Source organism: Kogia breviceps, chromosome 1 (genome assembly GCF_026419965.1).
Source record: "Kogia breviceps isolate mKogBre1 chromosome 1, mKogBre1 haplotype 1, whole genome shotgun sequence".
In the NCBI taxonomy this organism is placed as follows: Eukaryota; Metazoa; Chordata; class Mammalia; order Artiodactyla; family Physeteridae; genus Kogia; species Kogia breviceps.
Genome location: NC_081310.1, coordinates 134,733,396 through 134,754,190, shown reverse-complemented (window position 1 = coordinate 134,754,190; position 20,795 = coordinate 134,733,396). Strand labels below are relative to the sequence as shown.

The 20,795-nt window shown below is 38.6% G+C and overlaps 1 protein-coding gene across 4 annotated transcripts in view; it reads left to right on the top strand.

The window, feature by feature from the left end:
• AK5 (adenylate kinase 5) overlaps nucleotides 1-20,795 on the top strand; it is a 240,104-nt gene that overhangs the window by 45,773 nt on the left and 173,536 nt on the right. For all 4 annotated transcript variants that reach the window (XM_059075353.2, XM_067044561.1, XM_067044548.1 and 1 more), the window contains exon 6: nucleotides 8,451-8,642. In XM_059075353.2, the coding sequence (XP_058931336.1) occupies nucleotides 8,451-8,642 (192 nt within the window). The remainder of the gene's footprint in view (nucleotides 1-8,450; nucleotides 8,643-20,795) is intronic.

The window sequence follows — 20,795 nt, the reverse complement described above, 5'->3', positions numbered from 1 at the left end:
CATTGTGTTTTGTTGTTGTTGTTGTTGTTTGTTTGGGGGGGTATTTTTTACCACACTGCACAGCTTGAGGGATCTTAGTTCCCCAACCAGGGACTGAACCTGGGCCCCAGCAGTGAAAATGCCAAGCCTTAACCGCTGGACTGCCAAGGAATTCCCCCGTTGTGGTTTTGATTTGCACTTCCCTGATGATTAGTGATTCTGAGCACATTTTTTTGGTACCCGTTGGCCATTTGTATGTCCTCTAATGAGAAATGTCTATTCAAGTCCTTTGCCCTTTATTTTGTAGAAAATGGATTGTTAGGCATTTTATTAATTTAAAAAATTTATTGAGGAATAATTGTATTAATTACAATTATATTAGCTTCAGGTCTACAACCTAATGATTCCATATTTGTATATACTGCAAAATGATCACCACAGTAAGTCTAGTTAATGTCCATCATCATACATAGTTATAAAAATTTTTCCTCATGATGAGAACTTTCAAGACCCACTTTCCTAGTGGATACTTTCAATTGATATTTACAATTTTTTTTCCTTTGCCCATTTTTAATTGGATTTGATATTTGTATGGTTTTACCACCTTTCTATTGGTTAAAGTTTCCATGGTATGTTTTTTCCATCCCTTTACTTTTAGCATTTCTGTGTCTTTATATTTCAAGTGTACTGCTGTATTGAGCACCTCTGATGCCCTACCTTATATTCTCTCAGCCCACCTTTTATTTGACCTTTACTGCTGTGACCAGTTTTGTATCCATGTAATGCTGTGCAGGACAGCACTGACTTCCTGCCCTGAGATATACACATTGTGAAAGTGTGAAGGAGGCAATGGGCCAAGGGGGGTACTTTTGACCAGCAGGGGACAGGCTCTGATAAATAGAGGCTCCTCACACATGCCAGCAGCATGACATCCAAGTCTGCATCACAGGGACTAACCCGACACTGCACTTTTGCACTGGCTTGCCCCCTCCTCTGCATTCTCCCCAGTCCCCACCCCTGCTTTCCTGCCTATGGCTGCTTTGACGCTACAAGACCACATGGCCTGAAAAGCCTAAAATGTTTGCTGTCTGACCCTTTACAAAAAAAGTTCGATGATTCCTGTTCTACAGATTATCACATGCATCATTAACATATTCATGTCTCATAGAAATCAGTATGTTTACCACTTCCTAAACAAGACCTTAGAACAGTTGAACTTCATTTACCTGCCTCATGACTCATCTCTATTTTAAGTACCACAAGATACTTTTAATATTTTTTATATGGTCAATCTTCATTTAGATTCACCCACAGATTTATCATTTCATTGCTCTTCATTCATTCCTCTGGGCCAGATTTCTATCTTGGATCGTTTTTCTTCTACTAGAAGAATATTCTTTAATATTTCCATTAGAGTAGAATTTCTGATGAGAATTCTCTCAGTGTTTGTTTGTTTGAAAATATCTGTATTTACTTTTAGTTTCTGAAAGATATTTTGACTGGATATTGAAACCTAGATGGGCAGTTATTTTTTATTGTCACTTTAATGATGTCATTTCATCTTTTTCTGACTTTCATCGTTTCTTTGGCAAATTTAGCTGTCTTGTTATCGCTTCTCTGAAGGTAATCTATCATTTCTTTTTTCTGGCTGCTTTAAAGATTTTCTTTTCAGTCTTTCTAGCCTTTCAGCAGTTTTATTATGATGTGCTTAGATCTGAGTTTTTTCTTTTTGTTTTTTATATTGCTTCTTGCATATGGGACTTGATATTATTTATGAGTTTGGAAAATTCTTAGCTATTACATTTTCAAACACTGCTTTTCTCTCTTCTTCTTCTAGAATTTTCTAACCGTTGTCTCATATGTCTCTGTTGCTCTTTTCTGTACTTTTCCTCCCCCTCTCTCCCCCTTGCTTCACTCTGGATATTTTCTCCCGAACTTTTAGTTCACTAATTCTGTTTTCAATGCCTAATCGGCTATTAACGCATTTAGTATAATGAGGATATGGGATGATTCTAAATGGAATTTAGTCCGTGAAGGCTGATTCACACAAACTCTAATGGTATAGCCCTTTAGGATTCCAACCAGGAACCTAAGTTGGGAGCAGCAGTAGTAGTTTCTAGAGCTCCTCCTCCGTGGTGGGCCCCATATTCCAGTTTTTGTCCCCTCAGCCCCATAGTCCATTAAGAGCTTTGCCCAGAAATTATCTCCATGTTAAATGATAGTGAAGTCCAGGTATCTATCCTTTTTCCCTTTTTGATCTAGTCTAGCCTCTGCAATAATGGTGTATATTCAATAAATGCTTAATGGGTGAAAGAAATGATTTCATTTACATTTTCCCTATAGGCGGAATTAAGAAAGCAAATTTTAGCCCCGTATTAGAAAGAACTTCCCAGTTATTAGAGTTATCCAGTAATGAAAGGGGCTGCCTCAAAAGTAGTGAGACATCACAAGAAATGCTCACAAAGAACATTCAAATTCAAAGGTTCAAGTTTTAAAAATCACTTGTCAAGAGCTTGTAGAGATGATTACAGGTTTGGCATTAATTTGGGCTAGATAACCTCCAAGATTTTCTCATCTCTTATTTCTGTGATTCCAGTTTTTGTTCCAACTGTGATCTTCTCTCTTTGTGGGTTTTTTATTTTTTCATACTTTGCTTCTTGATTTCTGACAGTGATCTGAACTATGGAGTATAGGCCTTTTAACATGTCTTCATAAAGAATAGGGCAGTCAAAAGCACTGACAGTTAAGAAGAGAGCTCACTAAAATAAGCTCACTTAGTAGTCTGATACTGTGAATAATACATCTTTGCTAATCAAAGATGGTCATAGGTTCTTTTTAACAGAGTAATCATTCAGATAAGGGACTTTGAGAAAATGGATAGAGGAAGATTGACTTGTCCATATAATGACAGGGAAAAAAAGATTGATTTAGTTGATCCAATGGGAGAAAAAATATCAGCAATTGGGAAGTTTACTTCCATGTAGACAAAAGTGATATCTTGGTCTTTGTTCTCATTTATTTATTTACTCATTCATTCAATCAGCAAATACATTTTGAGAACATAGGTTAAGAAAATGTATGCCAAGGATCCACTTTGTTTGGTGATACTTTTCAACGTTTCATGAGTGAATTTCATGAAATCTTTCTAGGTGCTTCACATCTTCTGGGAAAGAATGGTGTCTGCTTCTATTTTACTTTTGGGGGGAAAAAAACATAAACAATTAAATTGTTTCTTTTAAAATTGAACACTGTTGGAGAACGAGGGTCCTAATGAGTGGGCATATGCGGGGGTGACTAGGAATCAGGTGAGCAAGCTTGTGGCTGAGATCACTGTTGAGCAGTCAGCTGCTTATCCCAGCTGCCATGGAGGTCTCGCCTGTTCCATGTTTTAGTATTTTGTATCACTGGTTATATGTTGTTTAGTTTATACCAAGAAAAGACAGCAAGTTAATTACAATTATAAAATTAAATAGCTTTGCAGATTCACTTCAAAGTCATCTATATCAGACCTGAAGTTGCATTCATTGATCAAAAATCTTACATATAAAAAATATATTAAAAAATAAAAATAAATATCAAATACGTAGGAATAATTTTTAAATGGGCAAGAACATTACATAGAAAACTACAGAGCTCTGCAATAAAAAGTATTGGGAGAAATTAAAGAAACAACAGCAACAACAAATATCTTAGATATTCTACTTGTTTCCTGTAAACTTATAACTGCTTTTTTTAAAAAGTCTATTAATTAAAATAAACAAAATGCAGTTTTATTCAAAGTGTAAAAAATTATTTTAATCAACTTCAAGCTAATTTCAATAGCCAATTCTAAAAGACAAAATATAGTGATGATTACATATTTAAGTCTCCCCATAACTTCATTGTGTTAAGTAGGGAGAAGCACATACATTGCAGTCTGAAACAAAACACAAAATATATTAAAGTAAAGCATTTAATTTGTTTAAATGCAAAATCCAAGAATTTCTAAATGCAAGTTTTACCTGCATTCAACACTGAGCTAGTAGTTGAAGTTTTTTTTCATATTTTAATATACAATATCACCAAACCAAGAATAATATAATGTCATTTAAATATTTTTAAAATAAATTTATTTTTTAAAATTTGTCTTTGGCTGTGTTGGGTCTTTGCTGCTGCGCACGGGCTTTACCTAGTTGCAGCGAGTGGTGGCTACTCTTTCTTGTGATACGAGGGCTTCTATGGTTGTGGCTTCTCTTGCTGAGGAGCATGGGCTCTAGGTGCGCGGCCTTCAGTAGTTGTGGTGCATGGGCTCAGTAGTTGTGACTCACGGGCTTAGTTGCTCCACGGCATGTGGGATCTTCCTGGACCGGGGCTCAAACCCCTGTCTCCTGCATTGGCTGGCAGATTCTTAACCACTGCACCACCAGGGAAGCCCTGTCATTTTAATTTATTTGTCAAAAATTGTCTTCTCCCTTATATGCTATTCAAAGTAAATTTAAAAGGATGTCATTTGTTATGTTGGATAAGACTGAATATTACCAAAGATTTTATTTAATTTGAATTTTGCATTATAATATTTGATAATATAAAAGTTTTAACTTCAGATAATCTCTTTACCATATATCAGACAAAAATTACAGAGTGATTTTGTAAATTGTTAAGGTGCTCAAAAGCTACTTAAAACTGTTTTATGGGACATATTAAACTACTGAGATAGGAAGGGAAAAATAGTTGAGCAAACTGAAGTTCAGAGATATTGAACCTTTTGCCCAAGGACAAATGACTAATATCAGATTCTAGATATAAAATCAGGATGGGGGGCTTCCCTGGTGGCGCAGTGGTTGAGAATCCGCCTGCCGATGCAGGGGACATGGGTTCGTGCCCCGGTCTGGGAAGATCCCACATGCTGCGGAGCGGCTGGGCCCGTGAGCCATGGCTGCTGAGCCTGCGCGCCCGGAGCCTGTGCTCCGAAACGGGAGAGGCCACAACAGTGAGAGGCCCGCAAAAAAAAAAAAAAAAAAAAAATCAGGATGATCTGATTCTAAAATTCATGCTCTTAATCACTTATGCAAGTATGTGCCTGTGCTTACACAGTGGCAGTGGGAACTGCGGGAAGGGGAATCTGAATAGTGTTTCAAGACAAAACTCCACAGTTCATGGTGATAGCTCTGAGAGATTGAAGTTTGAATAAGCGTTATAAATGATATTAAGATTTCTAGCTGAGAATTCGAAAAGATACAATGTTCATAGCAGCATTATTTATAATTGCCAAGGTACGGAAGTAACCTAAATGTCCATTAGCAGATGAATGGATGAAGATGTGGTGTATATGCCACTTGCAGCAACATGGATAGACTTGGAGGGCATTATGCTAAGTGAAATAAGTCAGACAGAGAAAGACAAATACTATATGATATCACTTATATGTGGAATCTTAAAAATACAACTAACTAGGAAATAAAACAAAAAAGCAGACTCACAGATATAGAGAACAAACTAGTGGTTACCAGGGGGAAGGGGGGAGGGGCAATATAAGAGTAGGGAATTTTAAAAGGAGTTATTATGGGATTATATGAAATCACATTTGTGAAACTTCTGAAAATTGTAAAGCACTATAGAATTTAAAGAATCTTTCATTCAGGGCTTCCTTGGTGGCATAGTAGTTAAGAATCCACCTGCCAATGCAGGGGATACGGGTTTGAGCCCTGGTCTGGGAAGATCCCACTTGCCGCAGAGCAACTAAGCCTGAGCACCACAAATACTAAGCCTGCACTCTAGAGCCCACGAGCCACAACTATTGAGCCCGCGCACCTAGAGCCCGTGCTCCACAATCGCAATGAGAAGCCCACGCATCACAAGGAAGAGTAGCTCTAGTACCTACTCACCGCAACTAGAGAAAGCCTGTGCAAAGGAACAAAGACCCAACGCAGTCCAAAATAAATAAATTTATTTTTTTAAAAAAAGAATCTTTCATTCAATTTTTAAAAAGTTTTAAAAAAGACTTCTAGTTGAGAGATTCAAGAAAGCAGTGTCGCTACCATAAAAATAAATAAATAAACAAATACATATATAAGCAAGATGGGAATTTCATTCAGGTAAAAAGGTGCTGGAACTGATTTGGCCTTGCTGAGTCACACGTAATATTAAGACTTTCAGGGACTTCCCTGGCAGTCCAGTCGTTAAGACTTCACCTTCCAGGGCAGGGGGTGTGGGTTCAATCCCTGGTTGGGGATCTAAGACCCCACATGCCTCACGGCCAAAAAACCAAAACATAAAAACAGAAGCAATATTGTAACAAATTCAATAAAGACTTTAAAAATGATCCACATCAAAAAATACTTTAAAAAAATAAGACTTTCAGGTAGAGCCATCATATAAGCATTTGATAATATAGGACATAAGTGCTATTGAAAGTCAGTGCTAAAAATGTACATTTGGAATCCGTCAACAAAAGATAGGTGGTTGAAACCAGAACAGTGGAAGGGAGCTTAGAGAATAGGAACCTGGAGAGGGAAAAACAAAACAAAACATTATCTAAGGCTCATAAACATCATTATTTGTGAGTGTTATATTTTTAAGGAAAAAAATTTGAGCAAAGAGAAAAAAAATACAGAACAAAAAGTTAAATGAGAACCAGGACAATATAGAATCATGAAAACTAAGAGATAGTAAACATGGCTAAAATTCGTTGAGCACCTACCATTGATCAAGTTTGTGCTGATCTTTTTTTTTTTTTTTTTTGCGGTATGCGGGCCTCTCACTGTTGGGGCCTCTCCCGTTGCGGAGCACAGGCTCCGGACGCGCAGGCTCAGCGGCCATGGCTCATGGGCCTAGCCGCTCGGCGGTACGTGGGATCTTCCCGGACCAGGGCACGAACCCGTGTCCCCTGCATCGGCAGGCGGACTCTCAACCACTGCGCCACCAGGGAAGCCCTGTGCTAATCTTATTTAATCTTTATAATAACTCAGGGAGGAGGTTCATGTATCTCTTTTGACAGATGAAGACATGGAGACTTAGTAAAATTAAGTCATATGCCCATAGCTTAGCTGATAAATCCTAGGGCAAAACTGTAATCCATGTTTCCCAGACTCCAGGGTCCATTTTCTAACCAGTGGTCTCAAGAGTGCACAAGGCAAACCACTGTAGTGTGGGAAGAAAATGTTACAATTACGATTATCATATGTCATCCTTTTAAAATTGTATTTTTGTGTGTATTTTACAGCATACATACTATTATACAATATATTATATACATACATATGTATGTATGTACATATGTAATACATACAATATATTAGTATGGTAGTACATGGCTATCATACATTCATGCATAATTTATAATTTAATAAGTATATATTTATTGAGGTAGATGCTCAAATAATTTCCTAATGTGAGGATACAATAAAAAATTTTTGGAGGGCTTCCCTGGTGGCGCAGTGGTTGAGAATCCGCCTGCCGATGCAGGAGACACGGGTTCGTGCCCTGGTCCGGGAAGATCCCACATGCCGCGGAGCAACTAAGCCCGTGAGCCATGGCCGCTGGGCCTGCGCGTCCGGAGCCTGTGCTCCGCAACGGGAGAGGCCACAACAGTGAGAGGCCCGCATACCACAAAAAAAAAAAAAAAAAAATTTTTGGAGATCATTTCTTTAAAGTGCTATGCAAAACTGCCTCTTTTTCTTGTCCCATTTTCAACAAGAAAGTACATTCACTTTAAATGATCATGTTATCTTTTACATACATTACTAGTTCTAATTGAGTTAAATAAAAACTGTTTAGTTCATAGGTTCTTTTCATGTTATTCCTTGGTATTTTCAGAAATTCATGAAGGCCTTTGAGCCATTTGATTCTTTGTAATAGTGGAGGGAACACAGACCATAGACCGGACAGACCTGGGTTCAAATATCACCTTTGACCTTACTGACCATGTGACCTCAGACAAGTACTTAATTGCTCAGAGCCTCAGTTTGCTCATCTTTAAAATGGGGGAAATATTTACCTTGCAGATTGTTGTACAGTTTAGCAACAGCATAAGGAAATAACTTAGCACTGGGCCTGGCATACAGTACATACTTTTAAAAGGGCAGCACATAGTAATAATAGCAGCAGTACTTGTTTACTGTAGAGAATATCTGTAGCTCAATAGTCATTTCCCCTCTGAACAAGTCACATCTACCTTTGGCAGAGTTTGGCCTATATTGATCTTAACTTGAAACTTGAAAACTTATTTGAGCAGACAAAAAGTATTTTCGAGAAATTTGGAGGGCCACTGTACACGTCTCTGTGAGTTGAAGTATACCATTTACATGGACTGTAATAGCAATAGCTCCTCCTGGCCTTGTGTGGAGCCGTAGCCCTGGAAATATGCTGGCAAAAACATAAGAGGGTCAAAAATATGGCAGCCTCCACAGACCCAGAAGAGAGAAACGCCACTGCCCACACACACATTGGTTGGTATGTTGAATGCCTGTCTACTTGTTTGATGTTCTCCACAGATCTGTACTCCCGACTTGGTGGTGTTCCTGGCCTGTACCAATCAGAGGCTCAAAGAAAGATTAGTGAAGCGCGCAGAGCAACAGGGGAGGCCTGATGACAATTTGAAAGCTACCCAAAGGAGACTAATGAACTTCAAGCAGAACGCTGCTCCATTGGTTAAATACTTCCAGGAAAAGGGGCTCATCATGACAGTAAGTTAGACATACTTTACATGTCTAGTACAAGAACGACCTTTCAGATTTCTAATTATCCTATGTTCTTCTCATTTAGAAATCCTTTTACCTTAAAAAAGTGACTTTTCTTGGGTGGAGATCCAATGAAAAATAATTGGTAATTTTGACCTGATTTGCCTTTATTAAGCCATGATGGTAAAAACACTTTCACTTTAGTTTAATTGATTTTACAAAAATGATAAATTTTAACCTTGGCTAGAATTCTGTGGCCCCCAAATTTTAAAGTATTTTAAAATAATTTTTTGATAATTTTAAGCAATATTGGCCCAGTTTCTCAACTCTTCAGTCTTTGAAAACCTAATAAAATTGATAGGCTTATAAACAGAATTGATACAGTGTTATATTAGACTTAAATTGTTAAGTTAGACTTTATCATAGGTTACCACATAAAGAAATGAGATTCTGATGGCCCAAAAAGTTATTAAGGGTTTGACTTGTCATAAAGAAGTGATACTGTCTCAGAATGGAAGGCATCTATCTTACTGCTCCATCGATACAATGCAAATATTAACTTTGTTCATAAATAGTTTGTTTTGTGGTTAATGATACTGAATGTGCCAAAGAAAGATGAAGCTGAATCACTGGTTAGTACAGTTACTGGAAGCTGGAGGTGAAAACTCAGCTAAGTTTATGATCCCCACACATCAGAGATTCAATTATGGAATAGAGGAGACAGAGGATCGTTGGCCAGCTGAGGCATTTTGCGGAAGAAGACACTAAACCCAAAGCAGCTCAGGGTGCTCTGTGGCGGTAGCAGACCTCGGCATAACCCTCCCTTCAGCCCTTAGCTCTTCTCACAAGACCAGAGATTCTTGTCTAGTGGGGCTACAAGCTGTGGAGAATCTGATGAAAGTGATACATGCCCATCCCAATAAAATGCACATAAGATGCTTTCCATAAATTTTAGGTAAATCTACTGAAGCCCATCCACAGAGTTCCTATGACCTAACAATTACTGTGTTAAAAATCTCTTCATTAGCCTAAAATGCCCTTAGATTGAAAGAGACGGTCAACGACATTTGAATAATTATCTCTTTGCAGTCTTTTTAGCACTATAAAGAAATATTTATTAGAATTTGCCCTTTGAGTCAAAGTTGTCATGTCAGAGAATTATAAATCTGACCTGAAAGTTGTTCACAATGCCAGAGTCCATTTATGGTCTAAAAGAGACATTGAGTGATATGAAAGATTCAGGAAAATCAGTGTGGATGTTTCTCTGGCTCTTTTTTGTTGGGGTTGTTGCTTGTTTCTCCTGGAAATTAGCAATGCTGACTTCTGTGTCATGTCATAAAAATAGAAATTTACCCTACAGACCAAAGCCCAACTGCAGGCTACAGAGCCAGAGTTTTAACTGATGTTAAAGGTATTACCAGGGTGTCTCTGATTACTCTCTGCTTGTCACGTTCATCATCACAAGCAGAAGATATTTCCCAAATGAATGCAGAGTGGGGACTGTTAATCTACTAATATTTTGCATGGAGGTGAAATGCCATTGCCTCTAATCAAGGGAGTCAATAACAATGCGGATGACAGCCTGTAACCTCCCTGCTAAACCCCGATGAGCTTTAAGATAAGTGCCTCTAATTACTGGGAGAAGACTTGCAAAAGTGACTTGAAAGGTGACTTTCAAAAGTCACCTTTTGAAAATCGATGAACACAAACACAGGCTAAGCTCTGGGAAATATCACTGGAAATTTTAGTCTGACAAAAGAGTGAGTGTGGTATCCTGAAGCACATGTCCTCCTTCAGAACCTGGATCATAGGTCGCTCTGGGAATTAAAATATACTTGGTAGCATTTCTGCTTTTAAAGATGGGTTAAATTATTAAAACGGTTATCCTGATTAATCAAAAACATATTAAGATTTTAATAAAAATCTGGGAGTTAATAGATGAAACCCCAATATTTCCTTTTCTCTGTAATTTTTTTTCTTTGGCTTCTACCTGCCCCTCCTAATTGATTCATTTATTCATTCAGTAAATATTTATTGAGAACCAATGGGTGCCAGACCCTCTGCTAGGTGCTAGGGGTGCAATGCTAAATAAGCAAAAGGTAAGGATCTTTATTTTGTTTCCTGACACACTTCACACTCCTAGAACAGTGCCTCTGTGGTACACAGTACGTTGCCAGTAAATGAACAGAGCTTGCAGTCTATGGGGAAACAGATATTAAATAATGAGTTATTCAGTGTGATGACTGTTGTAAAGGAGAATGTAGAGGGGGGCCTCACATATATGTCATGCACTACAGGAATGCCCCGTAGTGAGTAGAACAGACTCTCTCTGCCCATGAGTAGGACTCATCATTGATTTTGGTGTGAGGTTCTTAAAGACCACAGAGACCACATACCTCTCAGTCCAGGTGAGAAACTTTATCTTGGTACTCCTCTTCCCTAGGGATTTAGAGTCTGAAACCCTTCACCTGGAATCTCAGCTCCACTGCCGTTTAATAAATTCATGGTGCTCTAGGACTCAGTCTCTATCTATAACTTGGAGATGATGTTACCGACCGCATAATGTTGTATGGGTGAAATGAGAGAATGCATGTAGCCTGGCAGACGATGGCAGTGCAGAGGTCGTGGTTCGGATGCACCATGTAGCCACATTGCCTGCTCCTGCTGCATCACCTACCACCCGTGTGACCTCCTGAAGTTTACTTATCTTGTCTGTGACTCAGATGCCTGACCCATGCAGTGGGTATAATCTTCAGTCCTACCTCAGCGTAATTGTGTGGAGTAAGTGGATATCAAGTGCTTAGAACGGTGCCAGGAATGTTGTAAGTGAAATATAAGTGATTGAAATTATTTTGTAACTTTCATATTTCCTCCTTTTTCTTCCTTCCACCTCTAATGACCATTTTTGGAACCTACAATTACCACTAACAAATCCGTGCTCTTGGAGGGTACTCTGTTGCCTTTTCTTCCATAGATAGATTGTTGAAGAAGTGCAAAAGGAAGAATTTAGATTTTAAAAACTTTTCCCCAAATTCTCTTTTTTTTCTTTAAAAGTGTCTGTTAATCAGAAAAGTGTCCCAGTGTTTTCTTTGACTTCTTTATCACCCGTGTAATCAAGCTATATTATGGGTATGTGTCAATATGGTAGTTGAATTGTTACAGATGTCAACCCATTCTTTTTTCTTTTTCACTTCAACATTAACTGTATCGGTTGGCAGATTTGACTGAAGAACAAATCCAGTTTGAAGAGGAAACCTAATCAAAATAGCCAGGAAAACAGGCTGTTGCCTGAATACTGTATCTTATTGACATGGTTTCCATCACATGGACTGCTTCACTTTTATTCTTTTCTAATACTTGTCTGTATACAGTCATCCATGCAAGTATGAATTAAATGATAGGAAATCACAAGGCTAGTATGTTAGGGACTTCATAGAATCTTTTCAGGCAAGCTTGTATGTTGTTTTTTAACTTACCATAGGTTGGATGTAATAGCTCATCATGTCTTTTACAGCTTTTTGCTCCTAATTAAAGATTAGGATGCTGTGATAACACTGTGGAGGGCCCTTGTTCTATCCCTGGTCAGGGAACTTAAAATTCCACAAGCTGTGCAGCATGGCCAAGAAAAAAAAAAGAAATATTAGTTGAAACGGTCAAGTCTTTACAAGCTTGATGAACCCTTTAAAAAATATATGCTCTTTTGTTTATATTTTTAAGAAAAGGGTCTTTTTAAATGCTTGAAAAATGATAGGGAAAGATGTAGTGTTTATGTTATTATTTTCCAAAATGCATGTGCCATTGGATATTCCACTCACTCAGCTGGAACAACACTCAACTTACCAGGGAAATGGTTGCACACTCATGTGCATTGAACAAATGCTACCTAATGTGGATGACAATCAGTGAAGGTCCACATTTAGTTTTTTTTTGTGTGTGGTACACGGGCCTCTCACTGTTGTGGCCTCTCCCACCGCAGAGCGCAGGCTCCGGACGCGCAGGGCCCAGCGGCCGTGGCTCACGGGCCCAGCCGCTCCGCGGCATGAGGGATCCTCCCAGACCGGGGCACGAACCCGCGTCCCCTGCATCGGCAGGCGGACTCTCAACCACTGCGCCACCAGGGAAGCCCCCCACATTTAGTTTTAGACTGTGAAGTAAGCTGATGGTCATTTTTCTTCTGGACTTTTTATAGGAGGAAGCAAGAGAAGCATAACTTAAAAATGAGAAGTAAGCTAAAGTCATAGGATGTATGAAGAGGCCTACTAACTAATACTCTTGATTAACTGACTGGATCCCTTCAGCCAGGAAATGTGAAAGATGTTAAAACAGGATTATTTCTTGTTCACCAACACTAATTTTCCTAGGGAAGCAGGTGAGGGACTAATGTAAACCATCTTAGCACATAACAAGGCCACATAGGCCAGTGATTCCCTAATTTCAGTAATTAATAGATCAGGAAAAAAACTTTAATGGGGCTAAGATGAAGTTGGTTTTTTTTTTAAGACTTTTTTTTTTTTTTAGAGCAGTTTTAGGCCCACAGCAAAAATGAAAGGAGGATACAGAGATTTCTTGTATTCTTCCTGCCCCTACACATGCACGGCCTCCCCCATTATCAACATCCTCCACCAGAGTGTTATATTTGTTACGGTTAATGAACCTATATTGACACACCATAACCTCTCAAAGCTCATGGTTTACCTTAGGGTTCACACTTGGTGTGGTACATGCTATGCTTTGGGACAAATGTACAGTGACATGTATCCATCATTACAATATCATATAGAGTATTTTCACTGCCCTTAAATACCTCTGTGCTCTGCTTGTTCATCCTTCACCCATCCACATCCCCCAGCCTGGCTCCTGACAACCACTGATCTTTTTACTGTCTTCATAGTTTTACCTTTTCCAAAATGTCGTATAGTTGGAATCCATATAGCCTTTTCAGATTGGCTTCTTTCATTTTAGTTTCCTCCAATGGCTTGATAGCTCATTTATGGAGCACGAAATAACATTCCATTGTCTGCATATACCACAGTTTATCTATTCACCTATTGAAGGGCATCTTGGTGGCTTCCAGGTTTTTGCAATTATGAATAAAGCTGCTGTAAATATCCGCGTACAGACTTTTGTGTGGACATAAGTTTTCAGTTCATTTCAATAAATACCAAGGAGCATGTTTGCTGGTAAGAGTAGGTGTAGTTTTGAAAGAAACTGCCGAACTGTCTTCCAAAGTGACTGTGCCATTTTGCATTCTCACCAGTAACACATTTGGTGTTGTCAGTGTTCCAGATTTTGGCCATTCTAGTAGGTCTGTAGTAGTATCTTGTTTTAATTTGCATTTCCTAAGTTGACTTTTAAAAAACTTTTACTAAATGAGGGCATTAGAAAGGAAAAAGAAATCTATTACTGCCATTGTTTGAAAGGGATATTTTTAGCACAAAAAAATTAGGAAAAACATAGCTCCAAATAAAGTCTCTAAACAAATCTGTTTGACTATAAGAAAAATTCCCAACATTTGTCTTATTTTTGTTATTTTGTTATGGATTATCATCATAAACTGGCATCAGTTCTGGGGAACCCCTGGCATAGAAAACACATCCTTGTCAAAACCACACTATTAGTGATTCACCAGGCATTGTCCCTGAGCCCCCAGATAACCCCATTGGCACTACATTTGCTTAATTTGCCCCTATGACTTCCTTCAAATTTGAGAATGCTCCCATGATGTATTTCAAATTTACCACTGAAACTATGTAATTCCCATCCCACCAGGCGCTCCTAGCCAGAGGGAAAATAAACAGGAATAGTAAAAGTTAATTTAGACAGAACTGCTGAATAATTATTTCTTAATTAACTTCAATTTTCATAGGCATCAACACTAAGATTTTAAATACAAGTACACTTATCCCTAAACTCCTAGTGCACAGCCATTGGTTAATTATCACCATCTCCACTAGCATCACTGCATGGGGTGGTAGGAGAGAAATCTAAACAGCACAAGCCCTCTGTAAATTCAGCAGCCCACATAAACAGAAGAAAGGCAATGAAAATATCCAATAACAGTTTACTCAGACAAACCCATTCTCCTAAAATTACTAGGAGGAAAATTCTGTTATTGCATCCCAATGCTTGAGGTTGATAAATTTGTAATATGTAACATAATGAAGCTATATTTCCTTTATATACCATCAATGATTATATGCTGTTTAAGCATTCATTGTTACGTAACCAAAAGCCCCCACTAATTCCTATTTGGTGGATTTAGTAACTAAGATAGCAAATAGTCAGGGAGGAGTTTTCAAACGTTAATAAATGGGAAAGGCTATGGGGGTATTCTGTAAGATATTTGCTTGGGTGATGATGGCATATACATGCATCCGGATATATGGCCCTCTGAATTGTTTTAAATTCAAAGTACTTTTTCATACAGATGAAATTATTTTCAAAACAGAACAGACTCACAGACTTGGAGAATGAACTTATGGTTACCGGGGGGAGAGGGTGGGAGGGATAGACTGAAAGTTTGGGATTGACATGCACACACTGCTATATTTAAAATAGATAACCATGCAACTTCCCTGGTGGTCCAGAGCATAAGACTGCACTCCCAATGCAGGGGGCCCACGTTCAATCCCACGTGCTGCAACTAAGATCTTGTGCAGCCTAAATAAATAAATAAATCATGAAATAAATAAATAAATATTTTTTAAGACAAAGGAAAATATATATTAAAAAATAAAATAGATAACCAACAAGGACCTACTATAAAAATAAATAATTTTTAAATTCAAAGTATTTTAAATCTAGTTGACAGTTCTTTCTGGCATCAAACCTAATACTGATAGAGCCTCAATGTGAAGCATCCCAAAGAAACATGAGAAATATCCATTTTTGGCTTGACTTAAGAGCAGCTTATAAGGAATCACACTGTCTGGGCAACAGGCATTTGTCAAATCCTACTGTATGCAAAGCTGGCAAGACAGTGCTGCCCTAGAAAAAGTACCATGGCCTACTTTAGGAGGGTACCATCTCTGTGGGTTAGTCAGTGGGACCCATTTAATTTACCTAGTGACACAGGCCTTTGTATCCTGGCTTTAAAATATCCAGAACTAAATTGAAAAGTGAATCTGATTACTTTTATAACTGTCATTATTGTGGGCTCTAAAAACTAAAGTACGATTATGATACCAGTTTCACTCTTGGATCTTTTATATATAGAAAAGAAAATAAAAGCACTAAGAGATCATTATTTGCTCATGAAGTGGCAACCTACTTGTAGCAAAGTAACATCCACATTCTAGGGCAAATTATGCTGGTTCCTAAACAACATCAAAACAAAAGGGAGAACAAGCAGATACTGTGCCGTTCTGTCTTAGTAACAAGCAAGCACCCTGACTCACAACTTTTCCATACCCAAAGCTCACTCAGTATCAGACCTATCCATACTCCACTGTCAGAGAGCAAACTAAATGGCTCGGAGAATGCAACTCCTTTCAAAGTGGGAAATTGATGCCAACTTCATGGCGAACGTATTGTCGGTGCCTGATGAGAAGAGTTCTCACACCAACAAATGCAATATACTCATTGTGATGTTTCATACAGATGTTTACAGGAAAAATGAGGATGAACTTAAAGAATGAACATGGTTCCATCCCCAAAAGGATATAAGATATTTTTCTGCTGATTTTATTATTACAAACACCCATGAAATAGAGTCCAAAAAGCTCTACGCACTACTTTTTAATCAGCTAAAGTATAAACTAGGGTCCTTACATGATAACCATGAAATAAGTAGTATGGATAAAATCAAATGAACACATGTGGAAAATTCACATTAATAAAAATCCCAATTCCAAGAACTATTATTGACAAGTCTACCTAAGAATACTTTAGGTATTCTTAGGCAGCCTGGGGCTGCCTTCTACAATAGCTTATCTTTATAATTTTTTTTAAGTAAAATAAAGCAGATTAGTAGATAGTTGGTAGCTGAATATCATGTCACACTAACACCTTTTTGTTGTTGTTGTTGTTTTGCGCTATGCGGGCCTCTCACCGTTGTGGCCTCTCCGGTTGTGGAGCACAGGCTCCGGACGTGCAGGCTCAGTGGCCATGGCTCACGGGCCGAGCCGCTCCGCGGCATGTGGGATCTTCCCGGACAGGGGCACGAACCCGTGTCTCCTGCATCGGCAGGCGGACTCTCAACCACTGCGCCACCAGGGAATCCCCACACTAACAGCTTCTTGTAAACTCTTGTTTCAACTCTTCAGTTCCTGATAGGAAAATGTACACACACACACACACACACACACACACACACACACACACACACATTTTCAGCTGGTCACTTCTCCAGGAGAAGCTCTCTGATCAGAACAATAATTATGATAATAGTGTCCACAAGGGCTTCCCTGGCAGCTCAGTGGTTAAGATCTGCCTGCCAATGCAGGGGACACAGGTTCGAGCCCTGGTCCAGGAAGATCCCACAAGCCATGGAACAACTAAGCCCGCGAGCCACAACTACTGAGACCGTGTGCCATATCTACTGAAGCCCATGCGCCTAGAGCCCATGCTCGGCAACGAGAGAGACCACCACAATAAGCCCACGCACTGCAACAAAGAGTAGGTCCTGCTCGCCACAACTAGAGAAAGCCCGTGCACAGCAATGAACACCCGACAAAGCCAAAAATAAATAGATTGATTAAATTTAAAAAAATAGTGTCAGTGAAAATTCCACACTTCCAGAATTAGATTTTAATTTATTTTAATATTTTATACTGAAACTTATCAGGAACATGAGTAAGAAAATAATATTTTTTGTAAAGTTCTTGGACTAAATTCTTTCTGTTTCAGATGAAACTAATTGGAATTGATCAATATTTTTAAATAGAGACACTATAGCTAAATAAAGTGACCAAAAGTAAAAAAGAAGACAAAAGAAAAGAAAAAGAACAGGCATTTAAGACTTACCAGTGAGGAAAATACAAGAATATATTATGAGTAGATGGTGTCAAAAAACAATAGCTAATAATTTATAAGTGCTTAATATGTGCTTGGTACTATTCAAAATGCTTCACATGTGGTAGGTCCTTAATCCTCACCAGATCTCCATGAGTCTGATATTATTATCATCTCCATTTTGTAAATGAGAAAGCTGAAGCACACCAAAGTGTAGCTGGCCCAGGATCCCATAAGAGCAGTAGAGCCTTGGCCCAGACACAGAACGCTGACCCCAGAGGCAAGCACCTGTGATTGTTATGTTGTCCCTTCATTGAAACATGGCACTTATGCACTCTGGATCTTGAAGAGAAAGCCCATTACTGCTTTCTCCAGGCATTTATCATTTGATAAGCACCTCTATTCAGCTATAATTGCTTCATTTATGTTTCTTTGGAAAGAATAAATGAGAAAATTAATTCTGTTGGTGCATTATACTGAGAGCTTTTTCAAAAAGTAATTTTACTAGATAAAAGATGTAAAATAATTAAGATAATTCATAAAATTGATTAATCTGAGCACACATTACAAGAAGAAAATTTTACTGGGAATGGCCAGTTATTGCGCCTTGTATTTTTGTTTATCTACACTACCCATCATTTCTGATCTTGCTTAGTTCTACAAATCAAATGTAAAACCATGGTTGCAGTTCTGCTTCAGGAAAAACCCTATCCTTATCTACTTGGAGTTTTATAATTCATCTTCCCCATTATGACAGTCCTTTTATAGTCATCCATTCAAACAGTTTTATCGAGGGCCTATTGCATGTCAAACAAAGGGACCACATCAGGCACTGTAGGGAACAGAAAGATGATATGGAGGTAGATCTGCCTTCATGGAGTTTGTGTGCAGGCAATAACGTAAACATAAATAACTTGAATATGGTACAGGAAGGGGTAAGTGTCACACACAGAGGTATAATAGGCCAGGAAGAGTCAGGGGCAAGGAAGTGACTTACTCCTGGAAAGATTAAGAAAGGCTTCCCTAGAAACATTGGTGCTTGTGGGTTGGGGAAGAGAACTCAGAAATGGAAAGGAAGAGCATTATAAGCAGACATGAACAGACACAAGGCAGGCAGGGTATATGACGAAGTAGTGAGAATTAGAAAAGAAGGGGGACTTATGTGCTGAGATCAAAATGAAGAAGGCCCTGAAGTGCTTAGCTAAGGAGGAAGGGTTATTCTATGGGCAGGGGTGAGCTTTAAAGGCTCTGAGCAAGGGAATGACACAACTGGAAATATAAGCTCGTGGCTGTGTGTAAAACATTGAATGGAGAAAGCATCTGGAAGGGATTTGATAAGGACCTAAGTTGGGGTGGTGACAGTGGGTACCACAGGGTTTTACTTCTCCATGGGGCAGAACCTACAACCATCTGGAAACAACCACAAACGTGGGAGTAACCAAAAAAGTGCTTGAGGAAGAATAGCACTCATAAGTCACCTGCATATGAGATATAACATATATTTTACCAATTTAATTATTTTGATTTCTTATTTGGACAGCATTCATGGCAAAGTTGAAAGAAAAGAGGATGGGAAAAGAAAACTAATGTACTAAGGATTGTGATTAGCTAAAGCATTGTAAAGTGACATTAAAATCCAAGCAAAGAGACAGCAGAGTCCACTGAATTTCCATTATTCTTTCCACAAATACTTGTTTCAAAATAACTCATTGAGTAAATAAATTAATAAATTTAGTAAGAACTTATAGATATATTTGGAACCATTTATTTTCATGGCAGAGAGCCCTATACATTTTACAGATATGAGTACATAGTTCCATTAAACCACTGCACAGTAGTCAGTTATAATCAAAAATATAAGATTTGTACCTGTTAACAATATGTTTGATTACAAGTAACAGAATAGCTGAATAGCTATGGCTTAAACAAACAGGTTTATTTGACTTGTGTAAAAATAAGTACAGAGATGGATGATCTAAGGCTAGTACAGTGACTTAGTGGTGTCATTAAAGAACCATGCTCCTTCTTTCTTTCTGTTCCACCCTCTTTGATATGTTTCTTCATTGTAGCAAAATGGCTGCTGCTGCTCTAGTCATCAAATCCAGAATTCCAAATAGGACAAAGAGGTTAGGGCAAAAGGCTAGGTAACCGTATCTATTACCCTTTGCTAAGAAAGCAAGAGCTTTCCCATAAATCCCCTCTCTCTCCCTCATTGACTCACACTTAGGTCTCATCAGTCAGAACTAGGTCACAGGTTTCCCCCTGCCTTCAAGGGAGGCTAGGAAATGAATTATTTAGCTTCCCAGCCTCTGATGTAGAGGAAAGCAAAGGAAAAGAGTTAGGACAAATGTTAAATAAACTAACCTGCAATAACCACTACAAGGTTTAAAAAAAATTCCATTTTCTTGGTTTAAAAAGATATTGGGAAATACATTTGCTACGAATTCTGTACAAAATAGTTTGAGTAGAAAGTGTCTGTGCTTCATAATAGCTACATTTCAGTAAGTACTTTTAATATTCCAGGACCTTTATCCACTTTATATCCAAGTCTCACAATCGTCCTTAAAGTTTAATGAAAGGAACAGGTTCAGAGATGTTCAGGAACATACCATAAATGCCAGAGCCAGTAAATGAGGGTGCTGAGGTTTGAAATAGGTCCTGTCTGGCAGAGTCCACTCAGTTAATAACAAGGGATTGAGCCAGACTTGCAGCCAAGAAAAGAGTTAGCCTCCCTCTCAAAACAGTCAGGAAAGATATTGACAAAGCCATACTAATGGGAATGACAAGATGTTATTGACTGAGAAGTCTAATTCTAGGAGAAATGGAGAAGGACTAACATACTAGATCAAATGCTATGCCAGCTCTTTACCTCTTTTAATCTTTACCACTTTTAATCACTCAACCCTGTTAGGTCGGTATTAAAATTATTTAGTGCCTTGGATGTGCCAGGTGTTATAGCTAACTTAGCTGATTTCGGGTAAAGACAAGAGCTTTGCTATCCTTTCTCAGATAAATCCTAAACTGTACAACCTGACTCTTGCCTCAGCCACTTTGTGTCTCACTCTGACATTACTCTTCCGTCTCCTGTCTGCCCTGCATCACCCTTCAGAATCAGCACATGCTGTTGTCTCATCTGCTGTGACTGGCTCCCCTCTCATCCTGCCTCTCACCTAGCCAGCCTCTGGAAACCTCAGTCCCAAGGGTGGT